The following is a 27,739-nucleotide window of genomic DNA, read 5'->3' on the forward strand; positions in this document are numbered from 1 at the left end:
ACAAAATAAAATTATGTTGTGTTCTAGTGAAAGTAAAAATTCTATGAATTTTATAAAGCACAAATTACACATATTATTTTCTCAATAAAAAAGTATCTTCTCTCCTCATATACAGTTCATTTACCAGGTCCAATTTGCATATCCAGTCATAAAGAATACCTTTGCATTACACACTCATTGATTAAAAAATATGTTTATGAAATACCTACCACACAATCTCTACTGTTATAGGTGCTGGGAATTCAATGGTGAAAAAAATTAAATGGCACTGGGTTTTTTTTCTATATTTATAAATTAATATTTATACATAAATATGGACAGAGATAAGATATGCATAAGGAGATAGATACCTACAATGACTTTTATTGAATCCCTAGACTATAAGAACAAGTAAGTTACATAACAATGAATTAGCTGTGAATACATTTGAATGTATTATGAAGAGAAGAGCAAAAGCTTTTGTCCTACATGAACATTAGCATTCTTCTACATGATTTCTCTTCCCCAGACGATCCTGAGGTGGAAGAGTCCCCAGCGTGATGTCAGGTATCTTCAGCAAGAACAAAATGCATATCCAGTAGAAATTGGTGAATATATATTCAATAATTTCTATAATTGTAATCATACTGGCCCCACAAAATAGGCCCAGTTGACCACCAACATCTGCTGTAATAAAGTCAGTAATGAAATTGAATAAATTATGTTTTTTTTATAAAAAGCAAATTAAGCATTACTGAAATTTAAAATATTTGAAAACAAGTTAATCATAGCTGATATTATATGAAGATGAATTAATTATATCATTTTAAGTTTGGTGTCATCTCAAAAAGGAGGAAGTTATAAAGAAAGAAAAAACTGATGCCTTGAGTGAGAGAAAGGAGAGAGAGAGAGAGAGAGAGAAAGCAATTATAAAATCTGTTTCCAAGAGTGTAACTCAAAGATTTAGGAAGATATTAAATCTAGGGAAATTAATAAAACACCATAGACAATTACAAATTCACTTCCCTGTGTTGAATGAAGAACACAAATGTAATATTTAGATGGTTATATTGAGGGAACGATGTTTTCCAGAAACAAATTTCTAAGCAATTTGGAAAACTATCTTTTTAAGCATTTGTAATATTTTATCCAATAAAGGCACGTTACACGATATATTGCCCTGTGTGTAAGAAAGTTTTAAAACCTGTATTTGTCTTTGTTGTTTGTGATTCTTTTGTAGTAAAATGTGACATAAAATTTACCATTTTAATAGATTTTAAGCTGTGGTTCTGTGGCATTAAGTACCTTCACACTGTGTGCAACCATCACCACCACCCATCTTCAGAACTTCCTCAACTGAAATCCTATACCCGTTAAAAAAAAGTCCCCCAGTCCCGCATGCTTCTACCCCTGGCAACCACCATCCCACTTTTTGTCTCTATGAATTTGACTACTGAAGAACTAACTTCTTAAATAGATTACATTATTCATCTTTTTCTCAGTGCACGGGGCCATTCTTAGGATCCTGCTATTTTTGTAAAGAGGGGTAATGCAGTGTAGGTTGCCCTTTTAAATACAGGTTTTAAAACTTTCTTACACACAGGGCAATATCGTGTAATGTGCCTTTATTGGATAAAATATTACAAATGGGTAAATCTGTACATTTCCTCCCTATTCCGGGACTCAGCTGCCAGTGTGTGACTGCTGTCATTTGGCCTAAATCTGATACTCCTTACTGTCTCCAACATGACTTCCTCTAAATATTCAATGAGATATAGGAAATCAGCAATTCGATTTGTTAAGGATGTAAACAGAGAAGGGTTGTAAATGGAAGGTTGAATTTTGCTTGGTGGGTCTCTTCTTTTCAGTCCATTCTGGGAGGAGTTCTGCATGGAGGTCTGAGATGCCTGATCGGCCAGTCAGAGGGAGGATTGCTTCAACACCCTACAAATGACTATTCGACAGTGGTCATTTGCTGGGGGCGGGGTGGCGTGGGAAGGGAAAGTCAGATGCTGTGTGTAAATAGGAATGTCAGCCTTTTCTTTGTGAAAGCTGGTGTGAGGTTTGCTGGAGGAGTGTCTAGAAAGTGGGAAAGTGCCAGATTTAAATGAGAGACGAAAGACAGCCACTATCTCTTCTCCTCCATTGATAAGCTAAAACTTTAAGTACAAAAGAAAAAAAAAAAAGACCCTGATAGAAAACGTCTTAGAAAGTGAGGAACAACTAAAGAACACTTACCAAGTAATTCAGACACACTCACTGCTTTTTGCTGCTGAGTTATCTTATAGTTTAAGTCACTATAGTTTATTTCAATGTTCACAAGATTCTCCCTGGGATAAAAGTAAAGTTAATCTAGCGCAGGATAGTCAGCACTACTTTTAATTCCTCTTTGATAAAAGCAATATTCATTTTTAAATCATATGTCATTCAATGTGGAATGAAACAGAGCACTGGGATCACAACAGCTTCATTTGGAAGGTACTCTTATACCTCAGTTGGTATTTAGGAAGAAGAATTTTCCCCTAGATACAGTACTTCTATGCCTTATTCTTAAGAAAATTGGAAAAAGACATTACATGTAAATATCTATTAAGTAGACTGGCATATTTACAAGCATGTAAATGGGTGTCTACTTTGAATTAAATCTGTCCTGGTGTAATCTGGAGAAACTACATGGTTTCCCTGAGTCTTGGTTTCTTCATCTGTACTAAGAATTTCAGAGTCAAGATTTTAGAGTTGTATGAGGAGAAATTAAATAATGTGTGTAAAGAATGGCACAGAATCTGGTATATCCTGGGTATTCAATAAATGCAGTCATTTACTTTATAACATTGATATATTAAGGCAGAGACTCCGCTTTCTTAGTGCCTTCTAGAAATCTTTTTACGGGACCAGAGTGAATAAAAACTATTTTAAAATAACTCTTCAGGGGTGCCTGGGTGGCTCAGTGGGTCTGCCTTCGGCTCGGGTCATGATCTCAGGGTCCTGGGATCGAGTCCCACATCGGGCTCTCTGCTCAGCAGGGAGACTGCTTCCTCCTCTCTCTCTGCCTGCTTCTCTGATTACTTGTAATCTCTCTCTCTGTTAAATAAATAAAATCTTTAAAAAAATAAAATAAAATAAAATAACTCTTCATACAGTCTTGGATGCACTCACATGCTCTGTCTCCAGCTCAGAATTTACTTTAAACTGCAATAAAAATCCAACTGTGTCATGGTATTTTTTTATTTGAATCTACAATAGTCATTTCAAATGGAACATATTCCAAGCCAAGCTCTTGCTATTTCATCATTTATAATGTAATGACACTGAGAGCCAAATCCATGCATAAATATTTGTCTTACCTTCAAAATACATACAGATTCTAACCACCTCTCACCCCATTCTTTGCTACCATCATTGCCTAAGCTTTCAACATCTCACCTGGATTTTCCCAATAGCTTTCTGATTGGTCTTTCCACTTTCAGTTTTAATGTAAAAACTTCCCAGATACGTCCTAGTAGACTCTAAGTTAAACTCCATGACCCTATCTCTACCACCTACCTTCTCGCTTCGAACTTTCTCAACTCATGCCCTACCATCCCTAGCCATTACTTACACTGCTTCCTGCCACACTAGTCTCCATTCTGTTCTATCCATACATGAGGCATGCTACTGACTTAGAATCTCCCTCTACATTTGATTTCCCTCCTTCTGGAATGTTCTTCCACCATTTATTATTGAGGCTAGTTCTTATATCTCCTTGAGATCAGCAGTTTTCAACGTGTAATCACAGATGTTTAGGGATCCCCAGTATCTTTTTGGGGGTTCATAAAGTGAAAATTATTTTCATAATATATGAACGTATTATTTGACATTTTCACTGTGATTGTTATTTCAAGGAAGTAGCCACATTTAGGTGAAACATCATTTGTACTTGAAAGGATGACTGGCAAACTACGGTTATCCAGACTATGATATTTGGTAGACATTGTCACAAAAATGGAGGAAATGCCTTGTCTCTTCGAGAGAAATAACTGATAATATTTGCAGTTAGTAATAAATTTCAAGCTTAGCTTTTATGCTATTTTTATAATTTTGGAAAATCTGTGTCTGTTACAATGAGCTTGACAACTCCCCAACTTTAAAAGCCTTTTCTGATAAATAATGATATTAAAATAAAAGGTACATTATATAATTAATGGATCAATATTGAAAGACCTGCACAACTCGGAGAATTTTTCTAATAACAAATGCTGTTCAAAATCATTTATGAATGAAAGATCCATTGAAAGTACAAGATCAGTAGATATGAATATATTTAATAGATATTAATATATATTTTAAATATGAAAACTTCATTGGTATGTTTTGATATTTCACTACTTTCAAATGGCAGCCTTCAAATGACACCCTTTCCTCTTTTTGTCCTATAAGAGAGAAGCTGATAAGAAAGTCCATGTACTTTTTCCTTTGACACCTGGAAAAGCTCAAATGCTTGAGATATCTCATCCGAGTCCTACTTCATGACCACAGTGAAAGGCAAAGTCAATTGTCTCTCCTGGTTCTTCTAAGCTAAGAGAGGCTCTGCTTGGGAGACCCCAGAGACTTCCAGAAACTCTCATTACATGACCACTGAAATTTTTTCATACCCCTTGATGGCATCATAGGTCCCAACACACAAATCAAATTTTGAATGGAGAGATAATCCCATTCCCCACCAGACAGCCATATGGTACAACTTACAATTAACATTTAAGAAACTACACGTGTTGCATTTTGATGAGCTATCAAAGAAAAGTGGCACATATCTACAAAAGCTATTAAAATATGTCTCTATTTCCCAGTCATATATCTGTTTGACCCTAGATTTTCTTTACATTCTTCAAGCAAAATAACATAAATCAACAGATTAAGTGCAAAAGTGAGAATCCAGCTGGCATCTATTAAGCCAGACACTCAAGAAATTTACAATATTCCAAGATAATACCATTCCTCTTCTTGAATTATTTTTTGTTTCCAAAAACAGTTTTTAAAAAGCTTTTATCTATATTGCTACATAGTACATTTATTATTGTGATTGTAAATGAATCAATATATAGCATTTTCATGGTTTAAATTTCTAGTGTGACAAATATCGACACAACTCACACAAAGAAAACCTCATTGGACTCTTCAGTAACTTTGAAGAATGTAAAGGGACCTTGAGATCAGAAAGTTTGAGGACCACCACTTTAGGTCTCTACTCAATTGTCAGCTTCTCAGGTAGATCTTACCTGATCACAGTCCTCAACACTGAGAACAACCCTCCCTGACTTTGGCTTCCTCAGGTCCTTTTTCTGCTTCCTTTCTCTCCATACCACTTCGCACTCCCCGACATGACGATATATACATAGAGTTCATCTTCACCCCAGTGAAAATAAGTGCAAGAAATCAGAGTTTTTGCCTTTTGTTCACTGAGGAATCCTTAATGTCTCAAACACCCAACACATAATAGGTGCTCATTACATATTTGTAAAATGAATAAATAGGGGAACAAACTAAAGATGAAACAAATGAACAAAGGAGTAAATACTAACCTGTCTGTTTTATGAACTGAGGTGGAAACCAACCACCTGATGATTTTCAGAGAGCAACAATAATTGTCATGAAGAATGATTCCTATTCACAGTGTTTCCTAGAATTATGTGGTGTCCTCCAATATATCTTAGAAACATGGCTGTAAATCACTCTTCTAATTATTCAGAGTTTTAGAAATCAATATTCTTAACTACACTTAAATCAAAATATATCATTAATATGTTTACTTAATTTCCATTGGTTTAACCCAGGGTAACAAGAGAATGTGCTAGGTTTAAGTAGATAATCAGGGGGTACTGTCATATTTACAAATAATAAAACAGTTGTCAAACTGAAGGAAATAATAAAGTTGTCTTAGAAGTCCAATAATTTTAGTAATATTGCAATCTTTTTGTCCCCCATCATGCTCCTAATTTGCATGTACATTGATAATACTGTTTAATTTCCTAAGCACAAACCTCATAAACATTTCTAAACATTAACCATCTGTATTTTTGAGAGATGATAGATTTATACCTTACAAAAATAGTGTGATATTTACTAAGTTTCTCTCAGGCAAGTGACTTCCCCAGTAATTGGGTCTCATTGAATATATACCATGAGAGGCTATTGCTAACTCCCCATTATAAATATGATAGGAAGCTTAGCCTGAGTAAGGCAGTAGTATGGAACTGAATATGAGGATAAACGTTGGCTCATTCTTGGCCAGTTTCATTAGTAAAACAAATGAACTTTTAAAAATTTTCCATTTGAATTTAACATATTTTCAAGCAAAAGTCATATGAAATTATTTGTTTTATGCAAAACGGATTCATTCCCTTTAATATAGCATTCATACTCAAGTAGCTAGAAGTATTTACATAGTGTTTTGTAAATGCAATAAGCACTCCATTTTTCCTTGATCTCCTTATCATTATTAAAATCCAGATATTTTATAATTTCATCTCTCCTGACACAAACAGATATTCTTGGACTTAAGTCCTGAGCAATTTCAATCCATCATGAGGCATATTAAGTAATGATGTAATTCAGGAGATCTTGATCTGCCAAAAGGCACACAGACTGCACCTCTCAGTCATACTTAAGTCTAACAGAAATAATACCATAAGTAAATCACATTCCCATATTAAAATGGAATACAAAGAGACATCTGTTCTGGACACAAGAACATTAACAAAGAGGTAATCTCAAATTTTCATGCCCTTCATCTTTATAACTGCTAAGTATTTGAAATCATACCTATCAACCCTGTCTTGAAGAAAGTACTTTTTCTTGCTGACTTGTAAAGATCACTTCATTGTCTGGGCATTTCCATGGGGAAAGTATTTTATTTATTTTGTGAAAAGGAAGACCAGGCTAAAGGTGGAATCAAAATGTGCTTTCAACGTTAGATACCTGGCTTTTAATGAGTTAATACATATTCATTTTACTAAAGTACAAACTCCCATGGACTGCTGTTTCAGGCACTCTGCTTAAAAATATTAACAAAAAAGCAAAGAGAAACGGTAAGGTTGCTCCCTCCTTTTAGAACAAAGAGTTTTCTATGAAGTTTGATTTGTGATTTTGAAGCGGCAGCGTGGTGTAGTAGAAAGAGACCTAAGTTAATCTTTGGCTAATCAAACTTGGAAGGATATATCTTTGTGGAAAACTATAGGGAGACTGGAGTTCTAGGTCTCGGGCCCAAGTTCTTCCTGTGTCTCTGACTACCTTCCTAGGACAGTTACTTGAGATGTTGTGTGTGTCAGTTTACTTGCCTGTAAAATGAGAATATTAGTTTGTGCTCCATCAACCTTACAGTCATTAAAACATTCAAACCATGTGATACTCAGGTGAGGAATTTTCGTATTTTAAAGCATCAGCTGATACTTGTCAGCCGTGTTATTTTCCCCAGTCAGTCCACAAACGTGAGATCATGAACAAATTCCTCAGGCAGGCTTCATTTTACTTTTCACACAATGAAACTGAAGGACTGAAAGACATGACCTTATCCACTTTTAAAATTCTAGATTTTCATGGTTAATTTCGTGATATAAGCCACTGCCTCCTTTGATTGTTCAGAATTTTGTTTCCTTGGCCTTTAGAAGTTTTTGAGTAAATAAAATGTTCCTGTTAGTTACAAATAATTTATAAGACTGAAAAGATTACCTGATATATTCCTGACTTTGATTTAATTTCTTCGAAAGATATTTCAAAGCTTTTTGACTTGGGAAAGTAGAATAAGAAATACTAGCAGGATATTCTGTTTCTTCACAAGGAACAGGACAGCTAGAATTATGTGTTCCCATTGTGCATAATCCCTTATCTTCAATGAGGTCTGGAATGAAAATCAGGGTATTCAGAGAAGAGGACAACTCCATAGTTAGGAGGACAGAGCTCTTACAAATTTCATCATTTTACTTTCAATGCTAAAAAAATGGCTAACAAGTTCTATCATTACTTTCTTGGCAAACAGTGTTTATATTTTATTTAGATTTCAGTGTAAATATAGCAAAGGAGATGGAAAATGAAACATGTAGGTGTTGTTATCTTTTAAATTCATTGAGTCATTGGATTCTGATCTTTGTTAGAAATCAGAAATTCTTTCTCAAAAAGTCTCTGGGCTTATTTCCATAAAATAGTATCCATTTAAACAGGAAAATGTTGGGAAGTTGTTTATGTGACATTGTGTCCCTCTGAGAAGAAATTTCAAACACTATCAGGAAAGCCAATGACGCAGGTTTAAAGTAAACTTACCCTTGGGTTTATCCCAAGTTCTAACTGAAATATGTGTCTGGGTGTTGAGGTTCTCTCGTACCTGTGGACCCAGTGACTTCTAAATCAGCCAGAGGTTCTCCGTCCTCTGTCTTCTCTAGACTTCTGTAGAACAATCAGACTATCTATGCAAATGTATACTGAAAAAATCCCCTGCCGGAGGTGATATATGTCTCTAGCATTCCGCTGGACCACATCCCAGTGTCCAGTCCACTGCTCCCCACTCTTGGTAGATATTCCGGTTCTTGTTTTCCCCGTGGCTTTGTTACTGAAACTCTTTGTTCTTGTGAACCCTTTGTTCACCAAGACCCCCTGATTAATGATAAACTTGGGACTTTTTTTTCCCCCAGAATCTAACCTAAAGGGCATGACTTTCGCACACACCCTCTAGTTGTTTACACTGGTTAAAACCACCATTCTTTCCCTCTACTCACACAGACGCGGTTCACTCACACACACACACTCTCACAAACACACACTTGTTTATGTATCGCTTATCCTACAACACTCTCTGAAGAACCACATGCATGGTTTGATTCCCCAAACTCTCTCTCCAACCCCCATTGGGAATAGGAAATTATAAGAAATTTGCTAATGTACCTCTTAACTCCACTGGTCACTAATCTGACTTCTGCATAGTCAGCTTGGAAGCTATTAAAAAAATATATGTGATCCCTTCTACCCTTGTCCATTCCATGAGATACTTTACAACAACGGAAAAGAAACTGTGAATTTCTTTTATTTTTCTTTTATTATTTTTACATTTTTAAAAATTTTTAACTTTTTCTTTAGAAACTGAATTTCTATTCCTGGTTTACTGGAGGTATTTCCACAATTGGATAGAATAGCAAGTTTTATAGGAGAGTATATAATATTCCATTTTAATAAAAAAAACCTCAGTGATTTAGCATCATAAATATGGAGCTACATATGTAGAAAAAAATAAAGGTAGACTATACTAGAGTGTTAATATTGGTTAGGGGTTAAGATAAACAATATGAAAGCAAAAAAAAAAAAAATGTTGCTTAAGAAGAAACTGTCCCCAGTAAAGGTGGCATGTATAATTTTGATTTCATTCGCATAAAATTTTATGTATGCCATATATATATATATAACATATGTATTTATATATGATATATGTATAATTAAACAGATAAAGGAAAGAATGGTCACATAAATAACGACAGTAATTTTGAGAGTGATGCAACTTCTACTGATTCCTACAAGATTCTTCTCTGTTCTGCATGTTTGAACTAGTCACAATATGCATGCTTTATGTAATAAAAAAATACAACAAAGTTATTTTGATTATACAAAAGTATCAAATTAAAAAACATAAAAGTTAGAAATAAAAATCAAAACTGTCTTGCTGTTACTTTGGCACTGAAAATATTTAATTCAGATTTATCTTGAAATCAGAGGGTTTTGTTTTCTCTGTTTTGTTTTACTGAGTCTATAAAAACTACTTAAAATTTTAAGAATACTGAAAAAACTCCCTCTTTACAATATCTATTCTGTTTCATTTCTGGACTAGCTATACTATAATTTAATGGCTTGTATAGGGGCACCTGGGTGGCTCAGTTTTTAAGCGTCTGCCTTTGGTTAAGGTCATGATCTCAGGATCTTGGGATCAGGCCCCACACCCGGGTCCCTGCTCAGTGAAGGGCCTTTTTCTCCCTCTTCCCCTGCCACTCCCCCTGCCTGTGCTCTCCTGCTTTCTCTCTGTCAAATAAATAAATAAAATCTTAAAAAAATAAAATAATGTTTTGTATAACTTTGAACATCTTTCATAGAAGTCCTGAAAATAAAGAAGTAAAGTAAAGCACTTACCAAGTGTAGGAGAAACACAGTTGTAAAACTTTTGTAGGTCACATTCTATCCCATTTCCTTAAAAATAATAAGTGTAAACATAGAGACTTTATATTTTATGAAATAAGTGGTATAATGACAAAAATACCTTCCATCCATCCATCCATCTGTCCGTCCATCCATCCATCCATCCATCCATCCATCTGTCCATTCTTTTGCAAAACAAAACAAAACAAAACAAGACAAAACAAAAGCTATGCAAACATGCTAATATCTAAGGAATATATACATTGGGAGGAAAAATAACAATGTTTTTATTTCCATGTTTCTTTTCTTCTCTGCCTATATACTAATTTTAAAAATGTAGCTTGGAGATTTATAATTGTTTTCACATTTATCATCTCGTCTGTTCAAGTAGCTGTAGAGGGTTTGGTTCACCTTCTGTCCTTCTCTCTCTATCCATTGACTGATTGATTTTTATTTTTTACGGTATTAGTTGAAGGATGCACAACATCTTTTTGTGTGCTTTCTGTTTCTTGTTTTATTTCTATTTAAATTCCAGTTAGTTTCCATACAGTGTAATATTAACATCAGGTGCACAATTTAGTGATTCAACACTTAACATCCATTGATCTAAATATATATACACAAACTCGTACACCTGGTGGGCTGCTTTTCTAGTGGTCAGATAAGTACCAATATTATTAATCACTGGCTGTGGACCTTGAGAGGAAATTGTAAAATCAATATGGAGCAGAGCTGAGTTTGATCCTAGGCTGATTCTAAAACTTTAGTCATTGTACCTTAACACAGATACTTGTCTACTGCTATAACCCTTGTGGTCCCTAGGGTTAGTCACAGTGTTTACTCAATGCTCTTGCAAATAACCAAGAGAGATTGTCTATTTACAAGTTGTAAATAAACTTGGCTTACTATGAGGACGTTTCTTGGTAAGGGAAATGAAAGAAGCAAAAAGAAAAAAAATATACTCCCAGAATTAAACTTATTTAAAAAACTTCTCTTTTCCAAAGTATGCTTTGCTTCTTCCAAAGATATTGTTACAAAGAACAATGATATTTTGGAAACAATCCATATCCAAAAAGTAGATTTTGGGGATTGCCTTTGCAAATTGTTAGTAGAGGTACTTTAGTTACTTCATTTAATGTCTATAGATCTCAATTTCATCATCTATAAGTAGATTCAGAAGGATATGTGAGGATCAAACTAAATAAGATATCATTTTGAAGGCACTTGGTATATGCTAAAGTTCATAAAAATGCCATGCTTTGTATTTTATAGTTCATCTTGTCTAGTTTCCGGCCCATATTTGTTATCCAGTTCTATTTGCAAGGAATAATACATTTAAAAATTTTAAACATTATAATCCATTCACCAATTCAGATGTTTCCCCCCAGAAACTTTGGAAAGATAATTGGCCATGACAAATCAGATCCAGCATGAGCGTTTTACAGAACTTAAGTTTCGAATAACCAGAATTCTAGAAAAAAAGGAAGTGATGATTCTCCAAATTCTAAGAAGCAATTTGTTAAGTAGGCATGGCATTAGTCTGTGTGTGAGAGATAGTGTATGTATGTGTATGTGCGCACCTGTATGTGTGAGATGGGCCACAACAGCCAATTAAAAAAAAATTAAACTGGTATTGCCTTTAACCCACTCTGTCTTTCTTTATGTATTTGCTGGCCAGGGGGTATGAGGCAAATCTGAATAAAAATAACCAAGGCTTATATAGAATGTATTCTGTATCAGGCCACTTACATGTTTCAAACCACTTACATACTTCTTTCATCTGTATGACAATCCTCTAAGGTAGGACACTGTTAGGATTCTCCCCCATTTTATAAGAAGTACAGAGAGGTTTAGTCTAAGGTCATGGAGAGGAGAACTTGCGTAGCTGAGATGAGCAGCCTGGTTCAGTGTCCAGCTCTGACCCACCCACTCTGCTCTATGGCCTTCTTCAGTTTTTGCTGCTGATGTCCCTGGCTCTGGAAATGTTCCAGATTGTTCGCAAAGGGAGCCTGGAGTTTGTTTGTTTGTTTGTTTTCTGACGATAAAGAAAAGAATTTCCCAATAATGACATATTCAGGGTTGATTCACATTTTTATAGATGATCTATTTTTCTTTCAAATTGAGAAAATGGGGACGATCAATCTTAGATACTTAAGAGTACCCAATTTTACATCCTGGAAATAAGAACTGGAGACTAACTTGACTTTCTTTTCTTTTCTGGCAATCTCTGGCCTGTTTCCACGATTTAAGATCTGTTGTTGGGGGTTATACGTGTCAAGGAGACGACTTTCTGACATAGATTTCATAAGAATGGAAAACAATTTTATGGTATGTTATTTTCCATGATTCAGGTTAAGCTTGCATAAGAGGAAATTTGTCATTATTTATTTACCAGGAAGCAGAAAAGGTAAACATCCACATTGTTTTTGTATGTGTTGAGCTTTACATTCCTTCAAGCAACCAGAAGTGCTATAGCTACTAAAATTCTGTAGCTTGATGTTAGGATTGCATTCTCCCCAGGGGTATTCTTGATGAACTGTCTAAGAGAAAATAAACACGTGGCTCAGGAGGTATATCTGAGACAATCCACACATTTCCATTCCAATAAGAGAAGCTAATATATATTTTTTTACTTTTCTCTTGGAGCTCTTTGAAACTTTTTTTTTTAATTGACTACATTTGCCTGCATTGCTTACTCTTTTAGCCTGAAAATCCCCAAAGGTAAATATAACAGTGGTCCTTTAACACATATCCCAAATGCTCTGTACCTAAAATGAATCAATAAAATCACACAGACTGACTGCTCTAAATATTAAATCACGTAATAAAAAATAGTATCATTTATGGAAATAACATGTTACCATATTCATAGGTTCACCCACAAAACACCAATCAAAATGACAGGCAAAAAATCTTTTACTGAGCATTTACTATGTGCCAGGTAATATGGTAAATGGTTTTTTAAAAACAATATTTAAGATTTTATTTATCTGTTTGAGAGAAAGAGAGCACAGGAGAAGGTGCAGAGGGAGTGGGGAGAGAGAACCTCAAGCAGATTCCCCACTGAGGGCAGAGCCCAGCATGGGGCTCCATCTCAAGACCCAGAGATCATGAGCTGAAATCAAGAGCTAGATGCATAGCCTACGGAGCCACCTAGGTGTCCTGGTAAGTGCTTTCTTGATGTTGTTTCACTTAAATGTTGTAGTTGCTATAATAACTATGAAAAAAATGTCTTTTTCTCAGAGAGAGGAGATAGAATTTCAGGACAGTAATTAAGGAAATTGTAGAGCAAGCGGCTGGCAAATGGGAATCCACGACATGCCTGACTCCAAGATTCCTTGCTCTTCCCACTTATTTTTCTTCTTCCCAGAACATCCCATTGAGATAAAGCACAATTCAACAACTCAAGTTTCTCTTCATATTTCCTGATCCTTTCCATTTCTAATGAAATTTGAAGTTACCTTGAATTTTCCAGGCTTCCCAGCTTTTATTTATATTGTACATGTGAATTCACTGATATTACTACATAGGTACCTCCTAGTAATGGAAAAGAATCTGAAATGAAGCGAAATGTAAAACTTCCAGAGGTCTTCTAATAGCATGGCAGAAAGAGGTTTCTAGTGGAAGTATTATTTGGGTGTATATCCATTTATTACCCTACTTGACTCCGTCAAATTCTAGACCTTGTATATCTATTTACCTTGACTTGGCGGATTGTTACTCGCGCATGCATTCCTACAGGTGACGACAAGCCTAAGCCATCAATCTGCGGCACCTTCTTTGGTAAATGGATAACAAAGATGATTCCAGCATCAACAAAACCGAGGGCTGGGTCATCAGTGAATTCCTCCTGAAAGAAATGACCCCAAATTTTCCCCAATGACAAACATATCAATTCTACACAAGTTCAAGATTTCATTTTATTATCTTGTGATAGCATTTGACCTACTTAAAAATTAAATATTTCCTAACAATATCCAATTTCTTTTTATATGCAAACTGAAAAATAACCCCCTAAGATGTACTTTTCATGGTTGAATCACATGTCAAGGAGTTAACAGTTTCCATAGATTACCTTCGCCTTACATGAATACCATAGAACATATCATGACTGCTAATTGTCTGATTTCCCAGGGCGCTCTCTTCCCCTTGTGGTCTTTTAGTTGCTTCTTTCTTGCCTATTCGCTTCACTTTGTTTGTTTTAGAAAATCATTTGGCTCCTTTCTTCTTCTTGCAGTTAAAATCTCTGGCCTTATTTAAAATTGAAATTCATTTCCCCCAAGAGTGAAGACATACACTATGTTTTTAACACCAGTGCTCGTCAATAAATCCTAGACCAGATGAAAAAAATGAACCCTAAACTTGTGGTATCTTGTTATGAACGATCTTCCTTGACTTACAGTGAGGTTACATACTGATAAGCCCACTGTAAAGAAGAAATATTGTAAAGCAAAAATGCATTTAAGACACCTGGTTTACAGAATATCATAGTTTAGCCTAATCTATCTTAAATATGTTTAGAGCACTCACTTTAGCCCAGAGCTGGGCAAAATTATCTAACACAAAACCTATTTATTAGTAGAATGTTGAACATCTTGTGTAATTTATTGCCTATGAAACCAAAAGTGAGAACCAGAATGGTTCTATGGGTGTAGTATGATTGCAAGTGTTATCAGTTACTTACCTGGTGATAGCGTGGCTAGCTGAGAGCTGCCTCAGCCCAACATCATAAGAGATTGTCCCACATATCATTAGACCAAGAAAAGATCCAAATTCAAAATTTGAAGTATGACTTCGACTGCATGCATATCCCTTTTGCACCATTTGTAAGGTTGAAAAATTATAAGTGGAGACATTGTTAAGTCAGGGATTGTCTGACTTAATAATTTCAGATTATAATTTCAGATTATAAAACGAAAGAAAGGGTTTGGGAATATGATGATATTTTTCCATGAATGGATCAACTGCATATGTAATTACACTTAATAAACATGCTTAATATCCTTTTTGTAGCTCAGGACCCTGTTTCTCCTCAGTCTGTTATGGCTTTCTAAGAAACACTCAACTGGTTAGTTTGGGCAAGTATTTAAGAGCCATTTACTTATGGAATATTACTTTGCATTTGCAGATTTTAATTGCATTCTAAAAATATTTGGGAAATTCTAGCTTGTAAAATTCATAATATAATATCTAAACAGACTATATGGCTAGTATTTAAGTGTCCTGCAAATATAAATAAAATATAAGTACAAGTAAATATATATATATATATTTTTTTTTTAGATAAGACTATATATATGTGTGTGTATATATATGCACACACACACACACACACATATATATGCACTATACTGTTGCAGTACTGTGTTAGGAAAAAAGTATCTTGAGTGGGATACAGAGGAAGTTATGGAACATGCCTTAAAGAAAAACTCTTTGAAATTAGCCCATGGCCTTATTCATTTGGATTGAGAGGTAAGATACTTTAATGGGATTTGGAGAAACCAGGTTTACTTCTCAACTTCATATTAATCATATAACTTTGGATGCCTAATTTATCAGCATTTCAGAATCTTCATACATAAAACCATAATAATGAAGCAGAATATCCCTGAATGTATAATACTAAAAACAGTTGTGTAAGATACAACATAAGAATTACTCTTGGAGGGGAGAGCTACACCAAGTACCCTTGAAAGCTGACAACCACTGTATTCCTTAGGTTTCTGGACATCTGCCTCTCAGGCCTAAACACTTAAAGACTTCTTGGACCAATTACAAGTCTGTAGAAACTAGGCTTAGGCAGACAGTTTATACAGCATTCTTTATACAATGAGTATTTTTTTAGTCATCCTTTAGATTCCATGGTTTGTCAAATGTGCATGCATGACTTCTTTCTAAAACATGTTACCTATTTTACATAAAAGTCTTTCTAAAAATATTCTTAAAATACATAAAGTCATTTTAAATTAACTATATACATTGTGGTTGAGAAACTTTTGGCTTCCTTATTTTGTGGTATGAACATTTCTGGAGCCACGAAAATGATGGTCAGTAGTATAGCTAAAAATGTCCAGATTATGCCTCTAAATTTTAATTTTTTAATCTCTATGTCAATATTTGCATCCATGAGACTTCAGGCTAGGTTAACAAAAACTGAAATAATACCAACTGTGGGACCAATATGACAGGGCAAAATATTTTGATCAAATCTTTTGAAACCTCTGCACATTCTTATTTGTTTGATGCCTGGCAAGGTTTAAGAAAGTTCAGTACCTGATTGACATTGAAGAGCAAGCTTAAACCTCTTCCAGAGACACTCACTTTTTCCTTTGCTTGAATATTTTCACCATGATTAAAAGTAAAACAATTTCCATATTCAGTGAAGACATGTGCAAAGTCCTCAATATGAAAATGAACCAAATGAAATGTAATTAGTTAGGTATTTTGGTGACTTTTGAAGTTGAAGTTGTTCTAACTTTAAAAAAAATCAGATGTCTAAACGAGAATGCAGAAATATCAGACAGAAGAGGTAATGTGGTGATTCTGGTTTGTGTTCATTAACAGGTTTTTTTTTTTTTTTTTTAATATGCCTGTGTCAATCTATATGTGATTATCTGAGATTTTTTATGTAAATAAACATGCTTTTAAAAATTATTTGTTGTGGTTTAGTAAGGATTCATGGAAGCATGTATTCTTACCTAGGGAGAAGGCTCTTTGAGGGTTCCCCCCGCCACCACCATTGGTATCCTCCAAATGCCAATACCACATAGGCACCCATATGATAAAAACTGGGCCAATCTGAATACCCTATTCCCTCACTTCAGTAACTGGTTTAGGAACTGACATGTGTCCTACACAAAGCTAATCAGTCTTGCACGGAATTATTAAGAGGATACTGGAGTGTTAACATATGATAATGAGAGGTGAGGGTTGTCAGCAATCATCATGGCTCTGTGAGGAGAATTCACACAGGGGAAAAACTAATGTGAGTCACGAGATAGAAAGAGAGAGAGAATGTTAGTGATATTGTCAAAGTGTCTTGGTTGAGCCTATTCTGAAGCCAGTCCTACTCTCAAGAGTTCCCTGTTAATTAACCCGATGCATTCTTTCTCTAGCTTCTCTTAACTAATCACTTGGAAAAAGAAGTATGTTCCATGTATATTCTATACCCCATGATGTCATAAGGCTGAACTAATGAAATAGCCTCTTTCAGCAAATTTTGTTTGATTCTCTGTGGAAGTACACTTCATCTCCGTGTGAAACAGTACAGTGCAGTGGTTTATTATGTTGATGATATTTGAAGAAATATCAAATTGTTACCTGTGGGCCACATGGCTTTCCAAAAAAGTCACATTCCAACAGTGTGCTACTGTTGAGATAAAAACCATTTTTTTTTACAAACTCTGTAATGCTGAAGTTTTGATGACTTGTGAGAAAATCAATAGCATCTTTAAAGCCAGTGTAATTGGACCTGATTTCCTGAAGATGGAGAACTTTGTAGACAATATTCCATAAGAAAAAAATAATACCAAATTTGGCTGCAGCTTCTGTTTGGAACCTATTAGGGGGAAAAAAAAGGCAATATTTAGAATAGCAAAGACTGTCTATTAACTAGAGGACAGACACCAAAAATCTGGGCCCTATCAGCTTCTCCAGCTTATCTAAAGTTACCTTCTCCTTCATTCATACAATACATTTAGGGAAAACTGAATTCCTAAGAGTTCTTTGCCACATCTGAAATCTGCCTTGCATTTTTACTTGTCATTCAATTACCTAGAAGACTTTACAGACCTAGATCTGGATACATCCTAATGGATCTTCAAGACCCAACATGAAGAGAGAAGTGGGAATGTAAAGTTGCTAAGAATATAGACTCAGGAGCCAGATTTCCCAGGTTCGAATCCCAGCTCTGTCATTGTGGCTTTGTACTCTGCCAAAGCAGTTATGTTGGAATTATTTTCCAACATCTCCCTTGTGTATATCTGGTTACAATAGTAGAGTAAGAACTTCAGTCTCAGACGTACTTTCTGGTACATCTCCTGACTCAACTTGTTGATATGGGGTAACAGCCAGGACTGGAGTTCTTCCTGCTTCCTTCAGCTGCTTCAACTCTCGGATCAAATCAGAGTGCGACCTGGAGAAGGTGCCAGTTCATCCTGCAGGTGGCTTACCCTACTGAGATCAGGGGTGGCGAAGAAGAGAGACACACCTTCCTAGTTCCTATTTCTTCCTTCCCTTCAGATCTGTTTTCCTTTCTGACTGCTGATCTTGCTGATTTCAAGCCCAACACCAGAAATGGAGGCAAGAGACTTTCAAAAACTGCTTAATCAACCCCAACGTATAGTGGACTTAATCCTTATACTAAATTCATTCTGTGTCACTCATAGGGCTCTTGTTCTCCAAGGAAGCCCTGATTGTTACAGCCAATGAGTGACTTCATCTCACTGTGACTCAGTTTTCTCACTTGTAAAATCAGGGTATGTTAAAAGCCTACCTCAAAATGTTATTTTGATGGTCAAGTTATTTTTCTTAAAGCATTTAGAAATGTGTCTGGAATATAGTGAAAGTTATGTAAACATTCATGAAATTAATGCCCCCCATCACTGTCCAAGTATTTTCCTGGCAATTAAAAGAGAAGGAATCTATTCGCCCTAACTACAATAAGTAATCTGTGATTCCCTTCTTTCGCTGATCAAGTTCCACATTGCCTTGTGTATAGTAGTTTATTTGCATACACCATATACTTTCCAAAATATGATTAATATTTTCATATTTTGAGTATTATAAACCTTGAAACTGGACAAATACACTTCATTCAAATTTGTTGTTAGAAAGCATAGAACGAGGAGTGTATTCTCGCTTGCTAAGTACACAGAGCCATGTGGTGCTGGGTTTGTGTAAATGTGACCTCACTCCTGGACTTCCTTTCTGTCCCAGATTTTATATTTTATCTTCACTTTCTCTTATCATGTAATTTTGCTTTCTCCTATAAGCCACATTAAACCCTTTCTCAATCAAGGTAGAGTATACATACAAAACATGGAAAATAAAAAACACACCCAAACCAGCATCATATATCTTTTTAGAGGCGAGAAACCATTTTCACGGTCAGGTCTGAGTAGAATCTCTTATTTAACCAGCTATAAGCCTTGAAGGCCTGTCTATATCCACCAGCCTATGTTCTACATTCTTATGCATATCCTCCTCTGACTTCCCCTTTCCTTACGGACACCTTACCCATGGTGGTATTCTACCTGATAAGAGTATACCCCAAAACCTTGCTTTTCTTGGTCAGCAGTGTTCCTAGTAATCTTTGCGGAGTTAACAGTCTACATTTGCAAGTGATCTGGGAGGGGGATCACAGTGGTAGCCCTAATTGAGGGATGGACCTTGAACTTCCTTCAGCTTTCCATCTCTCTGAATGATGACACTATGCCAGGGATCTGCTCCAAAACACTGCAACTTTGGGGTTTCTACCCAGGCTGAGAGTCAATACTACTTCCCACGATGTTCATTGGATTCTTTTCAAAACAATTATACAGAGAAATGAAGTAATTTTCACATGTGTAGGAGGTATAAATATAATAGATAAATAGGGTTAAAGGGAGGACGTTTAAAATACTTTTTTAATTGTGTTATGTTAGTCACTATACAGTACATCATTAGTTTTTGATGTAATGTTCCATGATTCATTGTTTTCGTATAACACTGGGTGCTCTCTGTAATCCATGCCCTCCTTAATACCCATTACCAGGCTTACCCATCCTCCTACACCCCCCTTCTAAAACCTTTTGTTTGTTTCCCAGAGTCCATAGTCTCTCATGGTTCGTCTCCCACTCTGATTTCTCCCCCTTCATTTTCCCTTCTCTTAATGTCCTCCATGCTATTCCTTATGTTCCACAAATAAGTGAAACCATATGATAATTGACTTCCTCTGCTTGATTTATTTCACTTAACATAATCTCCTTCAGTATCATCCCTGTTAATATAAAAGTTGGGTATTCATACTTTCTGATGACTGAGAAATAGTCCATTGTGTATATAGACCACATCTTTTTTATCCAATCTCTGTTGAAGGACCTCTTGGCTCTTTCTATATATTGGATATTGTGGCCATTGATGTTATGAACATTGGGGTTCATATGGCCCTTCTTTTCACTACATCTGTATCTTTGGGGGTAAATACCCAGTAGTGCAATTGCAGGGTCATAGGATAGCTCTATTTTTAATTTTTTGAGGAACCTTCACACGGTTTTCCAAAATGACTGCGCCAATTTGCATTCCCACCAACAGTGTAAGAGAGCTCCTTTTCCTCCTCAGCCTCTCCAACATTTGTTGGTTCTTGCCTTGTTGATTTTTGCTATTCTAATTGGTGTAAGGTGGTATCTCAGTATGGTTTTGATTTGAATCTCCCTGATGGCTAATGATAATGAACATTTTTTCATGTGTCTGTTAGCCATTTGTATGTCTTCTTTGGAGAAGTGTCTACTCATGTCTTCTGCCCATTTTTCGACTTGATTATCTGTTTTTTGGATGATGAGTTTGAGAAGTTCTTTATAGATCTTGGATATCAGCCCTTTGTCTGTAGTGTCATTTGCAAATATCTTCTCCCATTCTGTGGGTTGCCTCTTTGTTTTTTTGACTGTTTCCTTTGCCGTGAAGAAGCTTTCGATCTTGATGAAGTCCCCAAAGTTCATTTTCACTTTTGTTTCCCTTGACTTTGGAGATGTGTCTTGAAAGAATTTGCTGTAGCCAATGTCTAAGTGGTTACTGCTTATGTTCTCCTCTAGGATTTTGATGGATTCCTGTCTCACATTCAGGTATTTTTTCCATTTAGAGTTTATCTTTGTGTATGGTGTAAGAGAATGGCCCAGTGTCATTCTTCTGCATGTGGCTGTCCAGTTTTCCCAGCACCATTTATTGAAGAGATTGTCTTTCTTCCATTGGATATTTTTTCCTGCTTTGTCAAAGATTATTGATTAGAATTGAGAGTCTATATCTGGGCTCTCTATTCTGTTCTGTTGGTTTATATGTCTGTTTTTGTGCCAGCACCATGCAGTCTTGGTGATCACAGCTTTGTAATATAACTTGAAATCAGGCAATGTGATGGCCTCAGGTTTGTTTTGCTTTTTCAACATTTCCTTGGAGATTTGAGGTCTTATCTAGTTCCATTTAAATTTTAGGATTGTTTGTTCCAGCTTTTTGAAAAACACCATTGGTATTTTGATTGGGATGGTGTTGAAAGTATACATTGCTCTGGGCAGCATAGACATTTTAACAATGTTTATTCTTCTGATCCATGATTATGGGATGTTTTCTTTAAAAAAAAAAACCTTATTACACCATAATAGTTGAGACCATGAAGGTGATCTAGGCGATGAACTAGAGTTAATGGATAAAGCTACCAATATTTGGAACAAATGAAGTAAAAAAAGTTATGAGACATATCGTTCAATGTAACACCAAAGTGTCTTGCTCTGAGTATATTTTTGACTTAAATCCTGCCCAAGTCTATTATTTTAGAAATCTTGCTTAGAGTTTGCCATACTCTTTTATTTAACATACACTGGTAAGAGGCAAAGAAAATAGTAATAAGAATGTGTTGTTTTGTTTCAATAAGTTAATAATTGATAGCCAGTTAATGAATGCATGTGCTAACGCCTTTAACTACACATCCCCAGATTTTGTGACCCAAATGCATACATTTCGTCTGATATCCAAATTGATGCTTGACTCAGACCTTCATTGGATCCCACCAAAACTGATCTAAGTCTAGCATGTGTTAGCAAGAAATATATATTTTACAGATCATTTTATGGAGAAGAAAAATAGAGAAGAATGTCTGCTGTTTGGATTCTCCTACAAGAAAATTTAAGTATCTTATAGTATTCTATGAAAATAAAATCTTTGACATGTGCCCATTTCATTTTTGTATAAGAGTCATGATTTTATCTTTTATTTAAAATCCCTGGGGCCCCTGTGTGGCTCAGTCAGTTAAGCAGCTGCCTTCAGCTCAGCTCATGTTCCCGCCTGGAATTGAGCCCCACATTGGAGTCCCTGCTCAGCAGGGAGCCTGCTTCTCCCTCTCCCCCTGCCTGCCACTCTCCTACTTGTGCTCTCTTTATCTCTTTGTCAGATAAATAAATAAAACCTTTAAAATCCCTTACCTCATATTTAAGCAGTAGGTTTGGAATAAACAAAGAAGCACAGTGACTACTGTGAAGATAAACAGAACTCAAGTTATTCATTCTAGTACAATAGCTCAAATAACATCCGAATTCACTCTATCCCATCATTATTTCTGGTTTTATTTTTTATTTATTTTATTTCTGTCTTTAGTAGAAGAAAACAAATTTCGGAGGTGTGTTTTTTTCCCCAAAATATAATATAATGGAAATCCGTGATTAATTTTATGCTGAAGATAGTTTAGTGAACACGTTTGACACAGGAACATTTGAGGATAGGTCCCACAGGAACAAAACCAAAAGCAGTCTTGAAATTCCTAGAATGTATTGTGAGGTGTGATTTTTATAAATCTCTGGCAAATGTATCCTGATGAGTTCAAGTCATTGTTTTGTGGTAAAGAAATTTTCAGGCTTAAAATTTGTAAGTATTTTTCAGTCAAATGTGAATGAAATAATACCAACAAGTCCAGCTGTGTTGAATATTGAACAAGAATATATAAAGAATGCAATTTTGATGAAACCATTGACAAATTTGCAAAAGGCTGAAAAATGGAAGCTACAGTGCTAAAATTATTCATCACACTAACAGATCCAAAATAAAGGTCTTCCTTTTTATTTCAAAAATACATTAATGTTAAAAATTATCAGTGCATTATTTCTTTCCTATTTTTGTACTATATTTACTTAATTAAAAATTTAGAACAAATACACATAGGCCATTATTGCTGTATGTTTAATTTCATATTGTAACTGAAAATAATTTTGTTATATAAAGGAGGGGAATGTTACAAAAATTATTTACTCAAGGCTGTCATATACATTGCACTGGCCCCTGGTACCAATGGTAAAAAGTAAACCCTTCCTGGGCACCTGGGTGACTCAGTTGTTGGGCGTCTGCCTTTGGCTCAGGTCATGATCCCAGGGTCCTATGACTGAGGCCTTCACTAGGCTCCCTGCTCAGTGGGAATTCTGCTTCTCCCTCTCCCACTCCCCCTGCTTCTGTTCCCCCTCTCTCTGTGTCTCTCTCTGTCAAATGAATAAATAAAATTAAAAAGAATTAAATCCTTCCTAATAATCTGAGATCTCTTGGCAAAATTTCCTCAACTCAGGTATTGATTCCGGCTAATAAGTTAGTTTAGCAAGAGTACAGACATTAGGAGCGAACAGCAGACATCTTTTTCAGTCCCTAACTAGTAACTTTAAGGAAACTGCAACGGTACACCTTACTTTCTCTCCTGTGAATTGGAGGCAATACAGTTTAGAATAATGGTCTTCAAATTGGGATGTGTATAGACCTGAGGATACGTGTGCACAGACAATTTTAAGGGAATAAATTTCTAGATCTTCAACTTTCACATAAGGTTCAAAAAGAGACTGCCTTCACAACTGTGCTTTTCCCATTTATGAAAAACTGTTTACCTGTCACCCATCAAATCCTAGCCTATAATAATGCATTCTGGTGTCTGTTAAACTCAGGGCTTCTAATAGACCCATTCACAATTAAATTGTACCTTACTTCAGAAAAGACTCTAAGAATTAATCAAGGCCCCTTGAATTTTTCTTGCTTTGTCATGCACATATTTCTGATTAGGGTCAAGCTTGGCATTAGACACAAGGTGTTTGAGCCCTTGCTAGGACTTTCTGAATTGAGAAAGGCTATATTAGGGCATCTTGGCTCTTTCCACTGTTTGGTGACTGTGGCCATTGCTGCTGTGAACATTGGGGTACAGGTTGCCCTTATTTTCACTACATCTGTATCTTTGGGGTAAGTACTCAGTCATGTAAGTGCAGGGTCATAGGGTAGCTCTCTTTTTAATTTCTTAAGGAATCTCAACACTGTTTTCCAAAGCGGCTGCACCAATTTGCATTCCCACCAACAGCATAAGAGGGTTCCCCTTTCTCCACATCCTCTCCAACACATGTTGTTTACTGTCTTGTTAATTTTTGCCATTCTAATTGGTGTAAGGTGGTTATCTCAATGTGTTTTGATGAATGAACATTTTTTTCATGTGTCTAGTAGCCATTTGTATGTCTTCTGTGGAGAAGTGTCCATTCATGTCTTCTGCCCATTTTTTTACGTGATTATCTGTTTTTTGAGTGTTGAGTTTGAGGAGTTCTTTATAGATCTTGGGTATCAGTCCTTTGTCTGTAGTGTCATCTGTGAATATCTTCTCCCATTCTGTGGGTTCCCTTTTTGTTTTGTTGACTGTTTCCTTTGCTGTGCAGAAGCTTTTTATGTAATTAAAAACAACCACCACCACCACCACCACAACAACAACAAGAACAACAACTTTCTTCTTTCTGGAACACTCAACATGAAATCTACTCTCTTAACAATTTAAGTGTAAAAAACAGTATTGTTGATTATAGGTACAATGTTGCCCAGCAGGTCTCTAAAGCTTCTTCATCTTGTACAGTCATATAAACTTAATGCATAATGATTTCTAACTCCCCATTTCTGTTCCCTTTCCCTCAGTCCTTGGCAACCACCATTCTACTCTTTGGTTTTATGAATTTGATTATTTCAGATACATCACAAAAGTGGAATCATGTAGTATTTGCCCTTCTGCGACTGGCTGATTTTATTTAGCATAATGTCCTCAAGGTGTATCCATGCTGTTTCTCATTGCAGAACTTCCTTCTTCTTTAAGGCTAAATAATGTATCAGTGTATGCACATTTTTGTTTATCTGCTTATCTATCAATGGGCATTTAGTTTGTTTCCACATTTTAGGTATTACGGATACTATTGCAATCAGTATGGGAATGTTAGTATCTCTGTGATATCTTGTTTTAAATTCTTTTGGACGTATACTTAGACATGAAATTGTTGGATTATACGGTAAATCTATTTTCAATTCTTTGAGAAGCCTCTGCACTATTTTCCATAGTGGGTGCTCCCTTGTGCATTCCCACCAACAGTGTATGAATATTACAGTTTCTTCACATCCTCACCCACACTTGCTGTCTTTGGTTTTTGTTGTTGATTTTGGTTTTTGGTTGTTTGTTTTTTGTTTGTCCATTTTAATAATAGCCATCCTGACAGGTGGTATCTAATTGTGGTGTTTGTTTGCATTTCTCTAATGTTTAGTGACACTGAGAATTTTTTTTTCATATACCTGCTGGCCATTTCTGTATCTTTTCTGAAGAAATGTCTATTTTAATCCTTAGTACATTTTTAAATTGGGTCATTAAGTTTTATGGGGATTTTTGTTTGTTTGCTTTGAGGTATAAGAGTTCTTGATATTTTGAAGTTTTACCCCTTAATGATTGCTTTTTCAAACAAACAAAAAAAAATTTACCAATGATGATTGTTTCTCTAAAGAGAAGATCTGTGAACTTTCTCATACTACCATTCTCAAAATAGTAGCTACGTTTTATTTTATAACAGATCTCTTCCACTAATCTTTGCTTGTATTAGAACACAGACCACTTAACATAGACAATAGTACTGAAAATCTCTGGGGGGGGGGGGTGTTGATTTGCTTTTACTCTTTGGGACCTTGATACACATCTTGACACATATCTAGCAGTCACACAAATGTGCTATAATATCCAATACATACGGAACACCTGTCTGAGGAAGATCCCAGGAATGAGACAAAATGGTGTATATATTATCTCATCTAATGTAACAGCAAACATGTGTAGATAATATTATATAGTTATAATTTATACATACAAAAGTTTAAGCTCAGAAGATTGGTCAGGGGTGGTTCTAGGAAATCACCACAACCCCCCCCAAAAAAATCCTACATGTGACCTTTCAGGCTCATCCATAGGAGGCAAGTATAGGGTTTTCTCTGGAAGGCCTCAAGGGGAACGGCTATGCTCCTACAGGAGATGTAGTGTAGTTGTTGAATTGCTATTTTCTGGAGGGAGTTGTAGTTAAGGATTCAAGAATAGCAGAGCATTACGCCAAGTGACCTGAGCTCAGGGCCCTGTGTGACTGCACAGGTCCCAGGTCTGTGAAGCTGGTCTGCCTCTGTTATATTAAGGGTCTAATCACAAATGCACTGGAACATTCCCTGTCTCTAAATTACTTTTGTACCATGGTTCTCTCTTCAGGTTCTTCCTCATCTCCACCTAGAAACTGTTATTAAGCACATGTCTAGGGCATCCTTGATACTCGGACTTCCATGACACCCTGGACACAGCCTGTCCCTTGTGCTTTCAGAGCAACAATCATATATGTTGCATTGGGACTGTATATGCTTCTCTCCTTTTTTTGCTAATTAACAAACTCTTTAAGTGCAAAGATCCAGACTTTTACATTGATCTAGCCACAGGGTTTGGTATGATGTCTAGTAAATAATTACAGAAAGAAAGACAGAATAAAAGAAAGAAGAAACCAAATAAGCTTCTTTCCCCTTCTATATTTGGGTTTTTAGGTATAATTTAAGAAGTTGATGGGTTTAGGTACATTAACTATCACATGATAAAACTCTATTGTCAGTGACACAAGAAAGGTTATATGAGCAATGTTGTAGAGACTTATTACTACTTAAAGAAGAATTTTTACCTGTTTAAATTGCAAAATGTCACAGCTGGGAAGTCAATCTTTTCGACATACTGAACCTCTATCGACGTCGTGGTGGGCCATGTGAAGTAGTTGACCAAGCGACTGTAGATCTGCCATACAACGAGTGAGACTGAGCCCAAGACTACCACCAACCAGATCAGCTTGCGAATTCTGCTCTGGTTGCGAACGATGTTGTGCACCCCGTGAAAGGAAGTGGAGATGGCAAAGTCATGGTCAAACTTCTTTCGATCAGTGGGAGAGGGCAGCGGTTTCTTTGAAAGGCATAGCTTTATCTTTTCCATGAGTCCTTAAGTTTACCAAAATATTGAACCAAACAAAAGTAATGAGTCAGAAATCCTTAATGCTATCTGTGAGAAACACAACTCTAAGAAGTTCAAACAGGTTACCCTTTTTAGGTTGGAATACATCAATATTCAAAATCCACCTTGGGTTACATGGTTTCTTTAGGCATCAGGAAGTAGAAGAATTGATAGCATGGGTCTGATCGAATGGGTGGCTTGCAACTCATAATCTTCAAAAAATTAGTTCTCATTTTTGAAATACAATTTCTCAGGACACCTGAGAAACAGACCTGAAGTCTGCCATCAGCTCAGGTCAAGATCCCAGAGTCCTGGAATCTAGTTGGGGGGTGGGGGGTGGTCCCTGCTCAGCAGGGAGTCTGCTTCTCCCTCTCTCTCTGCCTCTCCCCTGTCACTTGAGTGACCCGTGAGTGTGCGCTTTCTCTCAAATAATCAAATAAAATGTTAAAAATAAATAAATGAATAAATAAAATACAGTTTCTTGTTGAAGAATCACAAGGTCCCTTAGATGTCACGAACACAATGAAGCTAATAAGTGGGGTTAAAGGGTAATAAGTGGGGTTAAAAGGCAACCTGACCTTCAATTAA

General features: G+C 35.9%; 1 protein-coding gene across 1 annotated transcript; it reads right to left on the reverse strand.

Moving 5' to 3' along the window:
* Positions 1-421: 421 nt before the first annotated feature.
* Positions 422-27,133, reverse strand: ASIC5 (acid sensing ion channel subunit family member 5). The gene is made up of 9 exons (XM_004772040.2): positions 26,832-27,133; positions 17,446-17,683; positions 16,399-16,524; positions 13,826-13,975; positions 12,518-12,665; positions 10,120-10,176; positions 7,684-7,852; positions 2,218-2,309; positions 422-666 (listed from the first exon to the last, which is right to left on the reverse strand). The coding sequence occupies exons 1-9, from the start codon at positions 27,131-27,133 to the stop codon at positions 476-478; spliced, it is 1,473 nt and encodes a 490-aa protein (XP_004772097.2). The 3' UTR covers positions 422-475.
* Positions 27,134-27,739: the final 606 nt, after the last annotated feature.

The sequence above is a fragment of the Mustela putorius genome, unplaced genomic scaffold (assembly GCF_011764305.1).
Source record: "Mustela putorius furo isolate JIRA1106 unplaced genomic scaffold, ASM1176430v1.1 tig00000056_pilon_pilon_pilon, whole genome shotgun sequence".
NCBI classification, from domain to species: domain Eukaryota; kingdom Metazoa; phylum Chordata; class Mammalia; order Carnivora; family Mustelidae; genus Mustela; species Mustela putorius.